This window comes from Balaenoptera ricei, chromosome 11 (assembly GCF_028023285.1).
Source record: "Balaenoptera ricei isolate mBalRic1 chromosome 11, mBalRic1.hap2, whole genome shotgun sequence".
NCBI classification, from domain to species: Eukaryota; Metazoa; Chordata; class Mammalia; order Artiodactyla; family Balaenopteridae; genus Balaenoptera; species Balaenoptera ricei.
In genome coordinates this window covers 92,381,588-92,400,325 of record NC_082649.1, presented here as the reverse complement: position 1 = coordinate 92,400,325, position 18,738 = coordinate 92,381,588, and the positions used below count along the sequence as shown (strand labels likewise).

Here is an 18,738-nt window from a genome sequence, read left to right as displayed (position 1 = left end):
CATTTTAAATATAATAGTTTTCATCTGCCAACCCCACATTCCCAATCCATCCCCCTCCCTACCCCCTTCCCCCAGGCAACCACAAGCCTGATCTCTGTGTCTGTGAGTCTGCTTCCTAGACAGGTTCATTTGTGCCATATTTTAGATTCCACATATAAGTGATATCATGTGGTATTTGTCTTTCTCTTTCTGACTTACTTCACTTAGTGTGATAATCTCATCCATGTTGCTGCAAATGGCATTATTTTATTCTTTTTTATGGTTGGGTAGTATTCCATTGTATATTTGTATCACAACTTCTTTATCCATCAGAATCTCTGAATTCTATAGTGACTAGCAAACCCAATTAATTCCTCTCCCTTATGGAATTTGAATATGAAACATAGGTGTGTTGGGGTAATAATAGATAAACTTAGAGCAAGCAATAAGTAGAAAACATACAGTAGCAGGGACACTGAGGCAGTGGAAGCTAGGAGAAAATCTAAGCTGTAAATTATACAGAGAAGAGATAGAATTTAGCCATTAGCCAGGTAGAAAACTGTAAGTAAAGTAAATAGGAAGAACTGAAGGATGAGCAGGAGGGACTCTTAGAACTGGGGCTGGGTTACCAGAATAGATGACAGCAGGGTAGGGCTACGGTTCTCAGAACAGTGATGAATGATGTTCCGGTTCTTCTTTTGCCCTGTCTGCTTGGTTACTGAGACTTTTTCCCATCCTCATTACTTCCCCTGTAGCTTTAAAATAAATCCCCATTAACCAAGATGACCTGAGCTGCTCTCTGCTTCTTGCCATGTGGAACAGTCTAAGGAATATGGACTGTGAAAAGCAGAAGAAAAATACATGTCCTGAAATCTTAGGAAAGAAAATGCTTCCTTGTGTTGACACTTCCCTTTCACAGGTAGATCAGAATTAAAATGGTTAACTTTGAGTGGTATGGAGGAGATTTATGAGAATTTAAGCTACTTGCTAGAGAATTTGATTTCTTTTGGATGCTTCTCTGATCTTAGATTTAATCAAGATGTTTAGTTCATCGGAGAAAGTGGAGGACTTTTGTTTTTGGTAGTGAAGTGCAATGAATGTTTCACATGGTGTTCCCTCAAGAAAGATCTGAGTCCAACATGCTCAGTTTAGAGGAGAAAAAAAGGCTTATTTAGGTCCTTCCTTTCATTCTTCTCATATGGGTTGAGAGCCAAATGATGGAGAAATATATATAGCTATTTAAGGTGGCCAGAAAGAGAGTTTTCTCCTTTAAGCAGAGAAAGTATTCAGCAGAATACAGAAATTCAAAAATTCCTCTGGTAATGAAATCTCTTAAAGTTGATAAAGATTAACAATATCATTCTCCACCACAGTGTCTGTAAGAACTACATTTTTAGTATAGACCAAGAGTAAGCAAACTACGGCCTTTGAACCAAATCTGGCCCGTAGTCTGGTTTTGAAAATAAAGGTTTTTGGAAACACAGTCACACATGTTAATTTGTATAATGATATATGGCTTTTGAATGACAATGGCAGGGATGAGAAGTTGTGAAAGAGGCCATGTAGCTTGCAAGGCTGAATAGTTTTACTGGCTGACCCTCTAGGTAGAAAGTGTATCAATGGGCAGTTTGGGTGTTTATTTCTTACTCTACAGTTTTTTATCCTATATGCTTAATTTTATAGTCATATTTTTTATGAGACATTTATCATAAGCACCTCAAACTTGCAGTTATTTTGGGTATAAATTACAATAACATATGAGTAAAGATACCTTTAAAAAAGGTTATCAGTTATAACATCCCTAAAGTTAGATATCATGTCTAGGTTAGTTGAAAGATAACAAACCAAAACAAATAACCATACACAAAATACACATTATTTTGGCACAGGAGAAAACACAGGTCGATTATACCACAGTGTACTTATAAACCATAATGGTGGAGTCAGACTGAGTTTAGAACAGTGATTGGACCTGGATTAGTGTTGAAAGCTCAATGGGTACTTCTTCATCCACAGTGCGGTGACTTTGGCCTGCAATGGTCTCTTTATCCCCGAGTTCTTTTTCACAGCATAGTTCAGATATGCTATGATGGTACCTTTCCTGACCTCCTTTCAGGCTGAGTTAAGACCATCCTGTCAATTTCTGACCATAAAGACTTTTTTTTCAAGAAATTCATTTTTGTACCCCCACTGCACTACTCGTTAGTGTTCACTGAATTGAAAGTGTTACTATGTGCCTTCTGATTGCTCGAATTAATGTATGCATCTCCTTCTAAGTACACATAACTGATTCCTTAAAGAAGTTTGGGCACCAGAAGAATTTGGCTCAGTAACTGCATGTACATGATGCCAAATGTGAATGATAAATGGGAACTTGCATCCATTTATGTAATAGTTTCTGTTAGTATCCTCATATCTGATATCCCAAGAAGAAATACACAGAGGGAATGATTTTAACTTAATTTTTTAAAAATATAGGTCAGAAAAAGTTTTCTGTAGAGGGTCAGATGCTTAAATATTTTGAGCATTTGGGGATCTAGGGTCTCTTGCAACGTCATGAAAGCAGTGATACATAACACATAAGAGAATGGGTATGGTGGTGGGTGAATTTGTTTAGGAAAACAGGGAGCAGGCCAGATTTGGCCTGTAGGTGATGGTCTCTGGAACCTGGCTTTAAAAACAACATTATAAATCGTGGAAAGTTTTTTTTTTTTTTTTTTGTTAATTCACATCATCTCTATTTAAGAATAGTATACATAGGATTTCCCATTCTCCTCACGTATAGACTGAGTAGAAGCTGTGATTTACCAACCTTTAGTAATTTCTGACATGGAGGAGAAAAAACAAGGGGTGAAGTTAGGCAAGTGATGAAATGCTTATATGGCCTTCAAAGAATATTGAAACCTAAATAACCTCCTCACCATCCCACAAAACCAATCCTGTTTTAGACTACTTGAGAGTCAGTGTTTCTGTGAGAAACATGTTTGGTAAACAAGAATAACTTGATTAACTTACTACTCAAGGCAGATACAGGAAAACTCTTGGCCTCTCTAAACCATGACTTTGCATATGGACCATTGGAATTCTAATTTAGGACAAAGTAAAAAAGCATGGAGAGTCCTATAGTCAGATGCTTCTCTGCCCACCTGTATTGCATTTCTAAGCCTATTTTCTTTTCTGAACATGGCATTGCCACCGGCTAGCATTGTCATGAGGAGTAAATGACATGAAATGTCCAGCACAGCACTGAAAATCCTGTAAGTGCGCCACAAGTGAGCCACATCTCTCTCTGTGCATATCCATTCCTTCAACAGGTACTTCAGGAGGTCACACCACATTCCAGGCACTGTGCTAGGCCCATAACGCATATGTGAAACTAGACGTCCAGAAGAAAGGACAACTTTTATAGCAGCTGCACCTGGTTCCTGGCTCTGTTGTTTACAACCTTTAGAAAACATCTCTGCGTCTCAGTGTTCTCTCATATGAAGAGGGTTTAATAATACTACTTTTTCTCTATCTGTAATAGAATTTTTTTTGTTTGTTTCTTTTTTAAAAATTTTTTATTGGAGTATAGTTGCTTTACAATGTTGTGTTAGTTTCTACTGTACAGCAAAGTGAATCAGCTATACGTATACATACACCCCCTCTTTTTGGGATTTCCTTCCCATTTAGGTCACCACAGAGCATTGAGTAGCGTTCCCTGTGCTATACGGTAGGTTCTCATTAGTTATCTATTTCATACACAGCATCAGTAGTGTATATATGTCAATCCCAGTCTCCCAATTCATCCCGCCCCCACTTCTCTCTTGGTATCCATACGTTTGTTGTCTACATCTGTGTCTCTATTTCTGCTTTGTAAATAAGATCATCTATAGCAATTTTTTCAGATTCCACATATATGCGTTAACATACGATATTGATTTTTCTCTTTATGACTTACTTCACTCTGTATGATAGTCTCCAGGTCCATCCATGTCTCTACAAATGACCCAATTTCGTTCCTTTTTATGGCTGAGTAATATTCCATTGTATATATGTACCACGTCTTCTTTATCCGTTCCTCTGTTGATGGACATTTAGGTTGTTTCCATGTCCTGGCTATTGTAAATAGTGCTGCAGTGAACATTGGGGTGCCTGTGTCTTTTGAATTATGGTTTTCTTTGGGTATATGCCCAGTAGTGGGATTGCTGGGTCACATGGTAGTTCTATTTTTAGTTTTTTTAAGGAACCTCCATACTGTTCTCCATAGTGGCTGTATCAATTTACATTCCCACCAACAGTGCAAGAGGGTTCCCTTTTTTCCACACCCTCTCCAACATTTATTGTTTGTAGATTTTGTGAGGAATAAAATGGACCATATATATAGAAGGTCTTATACTACTGTAAAATCATTTACAGATGCAATGAATCCCTATTATTCTGCAACAGGGTTTCTCAACCTTAGCACTCTTGACATCTGGGGGCAGATAATGTCTTCTCATGGGGGGGCTGTCCTGGGCATTGTAGGATGTTTAGCTGCATCCTAGCCTCTATCCAGATGAACCTCTCCCCTTAGTTGTAAACAACCAAACATGCCCTCAGACATTGTAAATATCTCCTGAGGGATGAAACCACCCCTGCCTCCCAATGAGAGGCCCTCTAACATATCAGACATCATGATTTTTAACTAAAATATCCATAGCCATCATGTTCTTAGGTGTGGTATTAAAATGTCCAAGGAAGTGGATGTTTTGGCTATGAAAATTATCACCACAGTGTCAGAAACATGTACACAGGGCAATGAAATAGGGCAAGGCTCTTTTATCAGTTATAGCTGGGGCTCAAAGCTGGTAACAAAGGTATGAAGTGCCATGCATTCTAAAGAGAGACATCAAACCATTTATATATAAGTCTACCTGGCAAAACTTAGCCTATAACCCAAGAGAAATGTACAGAAAGGGAGTGTTGGTTTGTTTAGGGAGAGATTAGTAGGAAGATATTTCTTTTGAGACGGTTGTAGAAAAAGCTGTGCATTCCTACCCCTCTACCCAGGGGAAAGCAAAGGGGCTACTTCTTATCCCTTGCCTAACGAAGTGAAGAGGCTTCAGAAAGAAACACATGGTATATGTTCTCTGTAATTTAGGGGATGCAGGTTCTTTTAACTGACAAATGCCTGAGAAACTGCCAAAGGGGAGAGAGACCCGGACAGTGTATTGTGGCAGAGTGAGGAGAGGCTAAGTGGGGACACACTGCACTTCCATGGAACATAGAGCAAAGGTGCATGTTTGCTGAGGGCAAATGTGAAAACCATGTAGGGAGCTATCCATGAGCAACCTTATGGTTGCTCTGTCATCATAAGGTTGCGACCTTATGATGCTATATCCACAAAGAGCATCTAGAGGAGAGAGAGAACCTCTACCAGAAGAGTCTGGCCATGGACCACCAGATTCCAGGAACTGAGGAGACCTTCCGGCAGCTTGCACCAAGGAATGACAACCAAAAGTTTGGGCACTTCTTTGGACACTGCGCCCTCCCCGCCACCACCAAAAACCACGAAAAAACAAAGCAATACAAAAAACCGCTCTATGAAATGTCAACGTCTGGTCATTTACCATTCCTAGAGTATACCAAAGTCAAATTACAAATGTACCAGCAATCAGGACTTTTTCTGTCCCTTTCCTCTCCTCCCAATCCCAGTTTACTACAACTCTGGAGGAACTGGTTTGGGAAAGGAGAAATTGAATAGCAGAGTGGAGAAAAGGTGGAGAACTGACTATGCGTTCCCTTTCACACTATAGCATTTCTCCGCTGAGGCAGGCCTGAGCCTCTGGAAATGAGAACTTTAGATTGGTTGAAAGTCTAAAGTTTATGATAATAAACCAGGTTGAAAAAATTTTAAGTACAAAAATGAACCTATTGGGGCTTCCCTGGTGGCGCAGTGGTTGAGAATCTGCCTGCTAAAGCAGGGGGCACGGTTCGAGCCCTGGTCTGGGAAGATCCCACATGCCACGGAGCAACTAGGCCCATGAGCCACAGCTACTGAGCCTGCGCGTCTGGAGCCTGTGCTCCGCGACAAGAGAGGCCGTGATGAAGAGTGGCCCCCGCTTGCCGCAACTAGAGAAAGCCCTCGCACAGAAACGAAGACCCAACACAGCCAAAAATAAATATAAAAATAAATAAATAAATAAAAGATTACTATTAAAAAAAAAAAATGAACCTACTTGTTGATACTTAATAATAATGACTACAAAAGCTATACCATCTGCCTAAGCTTTCATCTAGATGCAGGGAAGAACAAAGGAAGGATTTAAAGAACAGTGATAGGGAAATTATTTTCTACCTGTGCTCTGCTGAGTCTAACTCATGAATAGTTCTAGAGGTAACAAATAAAATAATTTCTAGTTCATCAACTAATAACAAAAATGCTACTGACCCACCTTCAATAGACGTTGAACGTCTGTTTCTTATATTTGGAAGCAAATTGTGTTGAGTTAGTCACACTCTCTTACTTTAGTAGAAATACAAGAAGTTTCCAATACCTCTTTTAAATAATGCATCATCAGGAGTCTCTCATACCACGTATTTTTATATACTCAATAGTGATCAAATAAATCTTCTTTTTTGTTTTTCAATATTCCTCTTAGCCAGCTAAATCTTTTTCCTTCAAAGTAACTCAGTTGGATAGAAAATTACCTCCCACGTAATGACAAGTTCAGACCGACTTCCTCCACCTCCATTGATGTTTGTTGGTGCCACGACAGGGACTAAAGCAACCAAGAGAAACATAGGATGGCAATTACTAAAGTAGCTCTTCATTGGGAAGAATTTTGTTTTTGGATTTCACCTTTCAAAATCTCACGCAGACACATTATGAGAGAGTCTTGCATTTTTAATGAACATAAATTATGTTTACACATATCCAAATTTCTAAGAGAGAGGACACAGTTGTGTTTGATACAAGAGCACCCTGGCTCCAAAATTAATTAAAAATCGACTAACATCGTGTATTTGACATTATTATGCATCATCTACTAATTGGCAAAATGATGTTCCATTCAGATGGTAACCGCAACATTGCTGATTTAGTGCCTAATTATACAGTTGTGCTGTAAACAAGTTACTTAGGCAGTCTATTAATTAATTTTTTTCAATAAACTAAAATAATTTTTCTTTTTGTTAGCCATCAGGATATTTTAACATTTAAAAATGAATCCTGCTTTGATCTTCATAATTTATTTAAAAGATTGCCTTGAACCTATGCCCTGTCGTCTAAGCCTTCCAATGCCTTTGGCCAAAAGCAGCGTGAATTGGAATAGCTTCTACAGTTGCAGGGTTTCTAGTACTTGACAACTTACAGTAACATATTTTAGGACAATTGACTAGTTTAGATACATAAGGAAATTATTTTAAATTATACTTTAATTAACTCTTTGCAAAAGTTTCCAATGTTCTGGGTAGTAAAGTTCCCTCTTTTCTTCAGTTTTCAAATGAACCATACTCATCCTAAAGCCATATTGAGAAGAACTGTCTTTGATGATACCAGCAAACAAACAAACAAACAAAACCTCACAACCTCTCACTGCAGTATTATTTGGAGCCTCAGGGAAATCACTATGAATACCAAGTCTCATTATGCTACTGAAATGAGAGCGCCAATGGTTAACAGAAGGTGACATAAAAACTACTGTAAAAACTTTAGAATTAGCATCAACCCTGCCCAAAACTATCATAATATAAATCAGCTGTAAACAAACAATCTGAAATTGAAGCTAATATCCAGAGGCATGGACCAAACTTGCAGATTCTTATCCAGTTGGTCTGTGGTAGGGCCTGGGAATTTCTATATTTAGACATTTCCTTATGTCAGTCTTTATCTCATTTAGGTTAAGGTCCACTGTTATGGTGAATGCTGGTGCCTAAGTCTGGATGTCTGGGTTCAAATCCTGACTTTGTCCAAAACAATCAGCTAACATCCTGGTCTTCCTTTTCTTCCTCTATCAAAGGAAGGACCCTCCTCTCAGCTCTAAACTTTTAGAATGATTTAAGATATCACTACCAAATATGCTGTTTTCCAGCCCTAATCCTATAATAAAATGATTAGCATTACCTTTAGTTTCAAAAAAATGATTTATTGACATCTGACAGTTGCGCACACTTTGTTGAAATAGTTTGTGCTTGTTAAACTAAGCCGCAGCATCAGTGATCCTTCATAGGTGACTGGATAAGAATGTGAACTTTGTTGGCTACATGCATTGCGCAGATCAAGTATCACCTTGGATGTGAAAGTTTAAGAGTGGAACAAAGGATCCATTGAAAAGAGCTTAAGAAGGTGTGATTTCTGAGGCAGGTTCCACTTGTATTCTGCTGTTCAGTGAACCAGTTGATGCTCAATTAGCACTTCTGTTAAATGAGTTTAAAATTTACCTCATTTGCCTGTGGAAAAATTTATAGTATCACTCAATGAAGCTGCAGCTAGGTCAGAGTTGAGAAATAGATGGAAATATGTGGCTGGCTGCACCATCAGAGTCTCAGTTAACTCTTGGCTACAACATTTAATGAAACAAGCAGTAACTCATTTGCATTTACAAATCTACAGATTCTCTATTGGATTTTGGCTAGAAAATAAATGAGATGAGAGGACAGCTTTTGAAAAATTCTAATTTTTGACATGCCTGCTTAACTATAATCATCTCTTTTTGAATTCACTTTTTGGGAGAAAATATACCTTGCTCTGTGCACATACAAATGGAAAATAAGAGCCACTGGTTTACTGCCTCTGATTTTGGACCAAAAATACTACACTTCTCACTTATTTTCTTTAGGAACTAGACTTTAAAAGGTCTTCCACATCTTTAGAAGACATTGATTTCTTACCTGATGCTTTGGTTCTTAACACTTCTGATGGTTTACTTGGTTCTCCAATCCCAATGCTATTCCCGGCAACAACACGAAACTCATATTCCACCCAAGGACTCAAACCAACCACTGTTGCATTGTATGTCTTACCATTGAGAATTTCTGGAACTGAAAAGAAGGGGATGCTTCAGGCCCCTAAATTGGCACTAGTTAAAAACAATCAGTTATTCAATTAAACAAACACACCATCTGTTTTAGAAAATTATTCAAAAATGCTTGTGTCACTTACCTGTAGAAACAGCCTGCCAACCCACAGAAAATGGTGTCCGAGCCTGAATACTAAATATTTGAATGGGACTGTTATTATCTGAGCCTGGTCTCCAGCTTAGTTGAGAAGTAGTACTGGAAATATGTTCCACTCTTACATCTTCTGGGGGACCTGGGGGACCTTGAAAAATATGTTTTATGATGACTATATTGGAAATTATTAAATTCATGGATTTGGGACAGGGATAGTCCATCTGTTATGCTTAGAAAATAAAATATTGAACATAATGTATTTTAGCACATTATTTGAGATAAAGCCCTATTAATTCAACTTACATGGTGAGAGATTAATTTAGAAATGCTTCCCTTGAAGATTAGAAAATGCCAGTCATGGGATGGTTGAATATCATCCGATAGGGAGTTAACCTCAAAAATTGAGAACCATTCTCGTCCATTCTCTCTTGAAAGCTAACTCAAATAAATACATCTGATACGGAGACCTTCAGGAACATGTGACTTTGACCCTGCTCTGACAAGAATGGTTTATTATGAATAGAAAACATGTCTAAATTTTAGGGACCGACACTGCTTGCTAAGTCTGACCATTCCTTATAAAGAGACAAAACCCACTCATTTCAATATCCATATCTATACCTGTACCCTGGAGTCTTAGAGTTTAGAAAATAAAAAATCTGTACTATTTATCTCACTTTTTTATCATAATGTGGTTACTCAAAGATCTACCATGTATCAATACATATTAACATTTTTGATTGTGAATAAACTGTGTGCTCATTCATTTTCACCATTTATGCTTACCCCTCACAATGATATCAGCTTCAGCAGATAAACTTTCCAGAGTTGTTTTTACTGTGCATAGATATTTTCCTGAATGATTTAACTGAATATTCCTTATCATCAAATCCCCAACAGATTCCTGCAGATAGATAGGGAAAAAGGGATAAAAACATAATCATACACAGCAGGTCCCTTTTTTTTTTTTTTTCAGCTGGATAAATACTAAATATGAGGCAGTTCTGAAATTAGGAGATATACTAGTATCATTATAGTTTCTCATATTTGATCCCTTTTATTATCCCCTTTATTATAATTGCATCCAGAACACAAGCATTTCTATGCAAGACATAAAACAAAATAAAACAAAACAAAAACAGTTGCAACTTCATAAACAGACAGTGACTATCCATGCAAATCAATATGGGGAGAATAATTATGAAAGATGTTGATTCATGTAAAAGACTTGATTCATTTTATTAAGCACTTAAAAATTTCAGCAACTTACTCCTCCAATCCTCTCAAAATGAGCCACTCCTTTTTTTAAGTCTATGACATCTCCATTGAAAGACCATACAAATACAACTTCATTGGAGGGGTCATGGGACACCTGGCAGGGTAGGACTATACTCTCGCCAACTGTAACATCCATTTTGGAAGGTGGCACGGTAATAACAGTCCTCTCTGTTGAGAAAAAATATTATTATTATAAAAGCTTATCAAATGCTAGCATATGGCTATAAAACATATTATTTTGAATGATTTTGCCATTGTTTGAAATTGTATAAATACAACATGAAGCTCTACTATACTCAGTATGAAAAATTATATTCCCACTTTTCAAATATTTCTGCATTAATCAATGTAGCCTATTACTTGTAAGAAAATTCAAGATATACATTCATTTATACTTAATATAAAAATGAGTAGTTCATAGAAAACTGTGGACATCAAAAGACAGCATTCCCTACATAGAGAATGCACCACACCATTTTTATTATTATTTTATTCTGAAATTCCAGCCACAATATTACAATCCACACAATGGTTACAGCTCTAAATATTCTATGTTAATTTCATATACTATGAGACAAATTGCGTCCCTAAGATCATAACTACATTAGTTTATATTATATCGAGATTTATAATCATAACCTTATATTTGCAAATGTGAATACAACATATTTATTCTATTTCTGACATAGCTGTGATAAAAAATTTCTATTTTAGATAAAGGTGCAACACGAATAGGAAGGAGGTAACTTTTTTCTTTTTCATCGAGATTTCACAATTTTAGAATTACACATCTATCATAAAAAAATTTCTCTCTAGAAATATGAGTCACAATATCAGCCCTTGCTCTACAAGTCATATCATGTCATTGACCCATTTCAAAGGATAATTCCAAACAGTGTTCCAGCTGGACTTGTGAGTCCTATATTTCTGTGGTTAAAAGAGACTCATAGTGATATCATTTTTGACTACATTTTTTATAACAAAATACATAGTTTTGATTTTAGAGGACTAAGAATTGACTAAGATGGCAACTCAGTAAATTGACCAAAATGGCAACTCAGTACCCACACACACAAAAAAAACCCTGGACATATATTTGGATTTAGATATGCACTATCTTACCAAAATAAAGTATGTTTTAAGGGGTTTACATTTAAGAATTAGGGATTTTGGCAAATTATAGTGAAAGCAAGTATCATACATAAAGAAGTTTCAAAACAAAATGAAATGAGGACCCTGGAAAATCTCTTTCTCTAAAGATCACTCATAAGATAAAGTTTTACCCTCTAGGAGATAAGCTAAAAGCTTTACTTTCCTTCTGGCTTCTTTGTGCTGCTCAAGAAATCAAAGTAGCATTGAGGTTGAATTTATATGTTCATATGGATGAGTGTGCCACTGTATTTTATCAATAGAATGTTTAAGTATTATTCCAACATTTCAATAATTGTGATTGTTTCCTTAATAAACAAAAAGTAGGAAGTAATAATCTTGGGCTTTAAGGTACATATTGATAAAAGAGTCATGGAAAAATAAAAGCACATATTTTGTTTCTGAATATAATGAAGAAAATCTACCTCAGTCTACATCAGATGGTGTCTGTGTCTTCATATTTTCATATTTTAAAGATACTCTTTACCTTATTATATTAGACACATATACTTTTTATTCAAATTATTTCTGGGGAAAAGTTTAAAGAATGATTTTGTGGACTAAGTCCATTCTTAATTCCAAACCTTCTTCAGACGTCTCCCACAAAGAAAGGATAAATACTAACCAGGGTTTCAATAACGCATTTTAAGACTAGAGACTATTTTCCTTCTTGTAGTATCTTTGAAAAAAATATATCGCTAATATCTTATTTACACTTATGGGAAGATGAGTTGGCTAACTGGTTGTGCTGGTAGAGCAAAATTGCTCTGATTTAAAGTTTTGGATCATGCAGTTAAAATAATTTTCAAACATTAAAAATGAAAAACCTCTCCTTCCATTTATGGCACCACAAAGTGGCAAAATTAGACAAATCATTCCCTATATACAGTTTGTCAGTAGTATAGTAATAATGACTAAAACTTCATGAATAAGAAACATTTGTATTATAATTCATTATAATGTTTACATGTTCTCACTAGTTAATTCATTTATTAACTAATATTTATTGAGCACCTACCAAATTCCAGCTGTCTGCTAAGTATTGGAAATACAATGGAAGGAGAAGGAAAAAAAAAAGCACCAAATAAAAATGATGTGGTGCTTGCCTTCACAGATATTTAAGAATAAAACGAGAGGCTGACATTAATCAAATCATACTCAGAAATACATAGTTACAACTGTTATAAGTGCCATGTATTAGAAGTAAATGATTCTATTAAAATAGTGAATCCTGAGGGATCAGTTTATTGGGAAAGGATTGCTTTAGCTGAAAGCAAAAGGCAAATAGGAGTTAGCTAAGTAAACATAATAGTCAGGGAGAAGTAACTTTATTCACTATGCAGGCAAGAGCATTTACAAAGAATCTGTGCAAAGAAGAATGGTTTGTTGAGGCAAGGCAGCCATTTTGCTGGAAAGAAGTGTTGGAGAGTAAAACAGGAGTGAAGGTGGAGAGTATGAAGCTTGGTGATGGTCATAGTCCGAATGTAAGCTTTAGATGTTTTTAGGGCCAGCTACATAAATAATTTTTGGGTCGCAGTATGAAATAAAAATGTGGGGTGTTTTTCTTTGAAATTACTTTGCTTTAAAAATAATATATTACCTACAAAATGTAACAGGGTAATAATGATACATGAGTAACAACATAAACATACAAATTGCAAAAGTATATTTTTGATTCAATTTTATATATACATTAAATAATAATACTTTATTAAAGTTATTTCTTGATTGATCATAAGATTTTTCTCACTTTTCTATAAATTTATTTATTAGGTCATCAGAATTTGTTTTAGCAATTTTATTTTTAAGTGATTGACATCGGTTGCTCATGGCAAATGTAAAATCGCAAATGCTTTTCGATAATTCTTTATGTTTGCAAAGATCTTTCTGTTGATGCAATTGTTATGGAACCATTGAGAGTATTTTATAGGTTGTGAGAACATTGGAATAAATATCTGATAAATTATTTTGAAATGTGAATCTTAGATCATCTAGAGCTGATGATTCTCAAGGAACAATCTTTTCCAAAAAGATTTATCTCTTCATACAAATCCCTTCTGTTTAAGTCTGCATTGAATTTTAGATGTAAATTTAAACAATGGAACTGTTACATTCTTCGGACACATCCTGTAACTTGTGGAGGTTTCACGGGAAACTGAAAGTGGCTTAAAGGTTTGTGTATAATCCAGAACGCCTGTTTATGCATTCTACTGCTGTATCTTTAATTGTAAGGAAACACTCATTAATAATTGGTTTACCCGGAGATTTGTATAGAAATAGTATTTTTCCCATTGAGTAGAGTAGTCTCTAAATTTCTATTTCTAAGCCTCTGGAAATGAGCTTTCTAGTGTTGCAGACATTTTCAAAATCATGTATGCCAAACTCTTTTAAGAATTCACATAACTCTATGATACGCCTTATTGCAATATATGTAGGCTTTTATTTCGTAATACTTTACTGACAAAATTTACTGCCTGGGCACTGACAGTTCCTTTTCTGGTGCTCAGGCTGAAGAGTTAATATTTGTACAGATGTCACCCGGACATTGTCTGGGCACAGATGAGCAAGCTGACTTCTCACAGTGGATCCTGACGCTGACTGCTTTCTGAGTTCCTTGTTCCCCTGAAGCCCTTGCTGTCATCCCCTGAAGTTTCTACAGCTGCTACCGTCATCACCTCCACCAATTTGGTCCCGGGTCCTGATTTGCTCCCCTTCCTCTGGGCCTCAGCACTCCTGACCGCCATCAGGCATGTGGGTATACACAGTCCCACCTGCCTGCTTGGTGCATGGACCTGAGCCCGTTTGTGCACAAGCTACGGCTGCTGAACCATAAACACTTGTACGTGCTTCCACCTAGGCTGTCTCCTCTGCTCATGGTCATGCTCCATTGTCCCACTAGCTTTCACTTACAAAGCACAAGTTCAGAGACAAAGCGACCAAGAATTTTGAGATGGCGACAGTGGAGCATTAGACCAAACATGAGGCATATCTCAGCACGGGATCCTGTGTGACTGGGTTACAAACGGATGAAACCAGCCCTGGATGCCATGTTAAAAAATTGCCAAAAAAAAAGGGAAGCCTTGGAAGTATGAAGCAGAGGGAAAAAAGGCATAAAGACATAGCAGTATTTGTAGGGTAAAAAAAAAAAAAAAAAAAAAAAGGATTATATTTAAAAGAAGAGTCTTCTATGTGGGCAGACTTGTTATTCAAAAACAGGGAATGCATGGTTATCTGAACATAGTCCCCTTGTGAGTACCCTCCTGTGAGGGTGAGGGGGTACATGGACAAGAACGCTTATAACTACTGTATCCTCTCCTCACACCACATGCAGACCTGTCCTGATCCTGTGTAGGTGGCTGTCCAACACCCACAAGGCCACTGATTGCTACCCTGAAGCGTTCCCTTCTGCAACCGCGCAGAGCTCTAACTCAGAACTAGAAGTGAATACCCCACAGAGACAAAATCACAGTTGCAGAGAATGGGAGAGTGGTTCTTGAGCAGGAGAAACATACACAATTTTTGATGCTATTTTAGGGAAAGAACAAGGAGGAGCTTTAGTTCATTAACAAGTTCTGATTCCTGTGCATATACTTTAACTTCTTAAGAAACTAACACCAGAGAAATTTTTTAAAAAGCCACTCGAATCACTCTCAAGGAGTGGAGGGATGTATATACACACATCTAGTGTACTACTTTCCTGGGAGCACATACATGCCAGTGGAGTAGGTGCAGTAACATGAGGCTCATTATTAACACTGAAATACTTCTTGGTATTTATGGATAAGTGAGATAATTAGGGCCTGAATTATAACAAATTAAAAAGGAGGAACGTCGACTCTGCTAGACTCTATCATTTGTAAAACTTTGAAATTCTTTAAGGCTCTTTCTCTGAAACAAAATAGAGCGATAGTTATTCCTTTTCATTTCCTATAATTATATTTTTGTTGCCTATTCCTTAAGTATTGATATTTATAGAAATTCTACTCTAGTAGTTTAAAAATTTAGCATGAATTTCCTGGAGAATGTGTTCAAAATGTGCATTTCTCTGCTTCCACCAGAAATACTGATCTGGCAGGTCTGCAGAGAGAACCTAGAAATGGATTTTTTTGACAGGTTGCGTCTTCAGTTGATTTTAATGTGGTCAGTCCAGGCCCATGCTTTGAGAAATAATTGCTTTAGGTTTTGAAATTTGAACCTGAAATTTCTATTTAAGGAAAATCCAAGCTATGTGAAATATATTGCCAGAAATCCACCAATGCTTTGGATCCAGGAAAAAGTCATATCCAGTAAAATGTTATTGATTAGTGATGCTCCAAAAATAAATAAAGGTGCATTTCCCAGGTTATTCAACTTTAATTAATTCTGTATACTTACTATGTTTGCTTTTAGAGTTTCATAGTACCTTTTAGCATATTAAAAGCTTTGAAAATTCCTGTATTAAAGAAGTTTCCTTAATTCTAGTTTTCCTGCACTTACTAGATATGGAACATTTTTAATTCATGTAATACCTCTTAATACGTTTTGGGATATAAAGAATTCTAAGAAACAATGTTTGGAAATATGACTTTCATGGTTGAAGAGGGTTAGCGTACACAAATATATACACACATGTGTGTGTATTTATTTAACATGCATAATACATATATAAATATATATTTAAGAGATAATCACATACATTTGAACTCCGAAAAACTTAAGAGTAGTCGTTAATTTTTTTAAGATAGGAAAACTGGTTTATTGTTATGTTAAAAAGATCCCCTTGTCATTTAAAAATACATTCTGAAATATTTATAGAATAAATTATGATGTTTATGATTTGCCTCTAGATATTTGAGGTGGATGTTGGGGAAGTAGGTGAGGGTATAGGTGAAACAAAGTTGGATATGAGTTGATGATTATCAACCCTGATTGATGAGTACATGGGTATTCCTGGTACTGTTTTCTCTACTTTTCTGTGTGTTTCTAATTTTCAATAATAATAAAAGAAAGACATAAAGGAAATGATGGGGGTAGTGAATATTTATATACAGAATAGGGAGACATCTTTTCCATTCGGCTTCTAGTGTGAAGAGGACCGACCACTTTTTGAAGGTTATTCTAAGTATGAATGACATGCGTTAATGGAGAGTTCATAAAATTACAGAATTTTAATGTTTACTCTTTTCAGTCTGTTTCAGTGAGAATCAGATCATACGAAAACAGCTTGATCTAACAATCCTATCCTTAAGAAGTACAAGGAAAGGCTTAATAAAATATATAATGCTTTTGATGAATAGCCTTACTCAAATTCACATTGTCAAAATAGACAGTGATATTTCCAGAACCCATCTTTAGTAAAGAGCACCTCAGGAGACATGAAAACTAATAACAAAATTTCTCTCAGAACTGTTAAGCATGATTTCTTTAAACATAAGTGTGGCTTGTTCCCTGTATCAATGGCCAAACACTCTATTACATATCATGATCCCCAGCTACATTTTTACAAGCCAGGGATGGCAATCCATCATGTAATTGGTCTTTCCTGAGCATCCAGAAAATATTACTTTTGGTAACTTTTTGTTTGTTTCTTTTGTACTTTTAACTCAGTTGAAATCTCCATCTGTGAGTGATAATCTTTCAGGGTCATTGTTCAGAATAATAACTGCTCAGGTGGTTCTGAATTACCAATTCCTCTCAAAAGATTGACGAATGTTAAGAAAAATCATCAAATCTCCCTCTGTGCAACATGTGATTCTGCCTTCATTTGTCTATGACATTATTGGAAATGTTATTAAGATACTGATATAAAGGAAATTAGTGTATAAATAACACTTAAAACAGGTGATGAAAGTCTCTGATATTTTCTCTCATTAGTTAACTTGTGAAGACTAGAAATAAAAACTTCTAAAATTTGGTCCTCTTCCTAATTCCCCAGAATCTCAAATTAGCCTCGTATCAACGTATTAACTCTTCCCATTGCTCTTAATTTCTTCTTCAATCTGTGACCACATTGCTTCTAGTTATAGGAGTTTCATTATCATTTCTTTTAGTGCAGATTTGAGTGATAGGTTCTCCGAGGTTTTGTTTGGTGAAAGCATCTCTATTTTGTCCTCATTTGAGAGGATATTTTGCTGGGAATAGAATTTTATTGGTATTGTCTGTCAGACCATTAAAAATGTCATTCCACTGTCTTCTTGATTCCCTTAATTCTGTTGTTATGTCAACTGTCATTGTCATTGTTATTCTTTTGAAGATAATGTGGTTTTTTTTAATTGGGATGATTTTTCTTTCCTTTGTTTTCGCTACTATGTGCTTATTTAAACTTTCCTTTGTGTTTATCCTAATTAAGGCTCATATGATTTCCTGAATAGATGGCTGATGTCATTTTCAGTTTTTTTTTAACTCTCTGGAAAATCTTTCTTCAAACTGGTCATCCCTTATCCCTCCTCAGCCCCTTTGGGAACCACAATTTCATGTATGTTAGAGCTATTCACCATCAACAATATATTCTTTGTGTTCTTTTTTGTCTTTCCTATTGCATTTCTTCTCCATATTGGATATCTTATATTCACATATCTTCCTCTTTACTAATCTTCTTCTCTACCATATCTAATCTGCTGTTAAGTCAGTCTATTTTGTTCTTAATTTTAGCCTTTGTATTTTTCACTTCTAGAACTTCCAACTGATGTTTAATACATGCCATTTCTCTTCTGAAATTCTCCATCTTGTCATCTTTTAAAAAAACATACTAATCACAATTATTTTAAAACCCTTGTGTGATAGCTTCTGTATTTCTATCAGCCGTGACTTGTTGCTGTTATCTGATATTTCCCTGGGTTTTGGTCATTTGGTCCTGGTTCCAGCTGTTCTTGGTAACATTTTATGAAATGTCAGGTGCTGTGGCTCAAAATGTAAATATTTTCATTTTGTTGTATTTTTCCCAAGAAGACTGACTTTTAAGCAGGCAATTGAAAAAGAGCAGAATCTAGTCAGGAATTGATACAAATTGAGTCTAAAGTCAGTGATTTTAAGTCCTGGTCAATTTTGCTCTGCTTTTATTACTAGGGCATAGTCCCTTAGGTGTCTTGATTCAAGATTGAATTGTTTAGCTGGCCTCATTCTATTTGGTTGATTATGAGCCCCAGTTTTTTCTTTCTGGCACTGTGAGACCACCAAAATTTCTGCTTGAGATTTTTATTTTTAAAATATTTTTACATT

The 18,738-nt window shown here is 36.0% G+C and overlaps 1 protein-coding gene across 4 annotated transcripts in view; it reads right to left on the bottom strand.

Moving 5' to 3' along the window:
* CNTN6 (contactin 6) overlaps positions 1-18,738 on the bottom strand; it is a 145,479-nt gene that overhangs the window by 15,117 nt on the left and 111,624 nt on the right. For all 4 annotated transcript variants that reach the window (XM_059937712.1, XM_059937713.1, XM_059937715.1 and 1 more), the window contains 5 exons: positions 10,385-10,560; positions 9,901-10,018; positions 9,104-9,262; positions 8,833-8,982; positions 6,652-6,722 (listed from right to left, as the gene is read on the bottom strand). In XM_059937712.1, the coding sequence (XP_059793695.1) occupies positions 6,652-6,722; positions 8,833-8,982; positions 9,104-9,262; positions 9,901-10,018; positions 10,385-10,560 (674 nt within the window). The remainder of the gene's footprint in view (positions 1-6,651; positions 6,723-8,832; positions 8,983-9,103; positions 9,263-9,900; positions 10,019-10,384; positions 10,561-18,738) is intronic.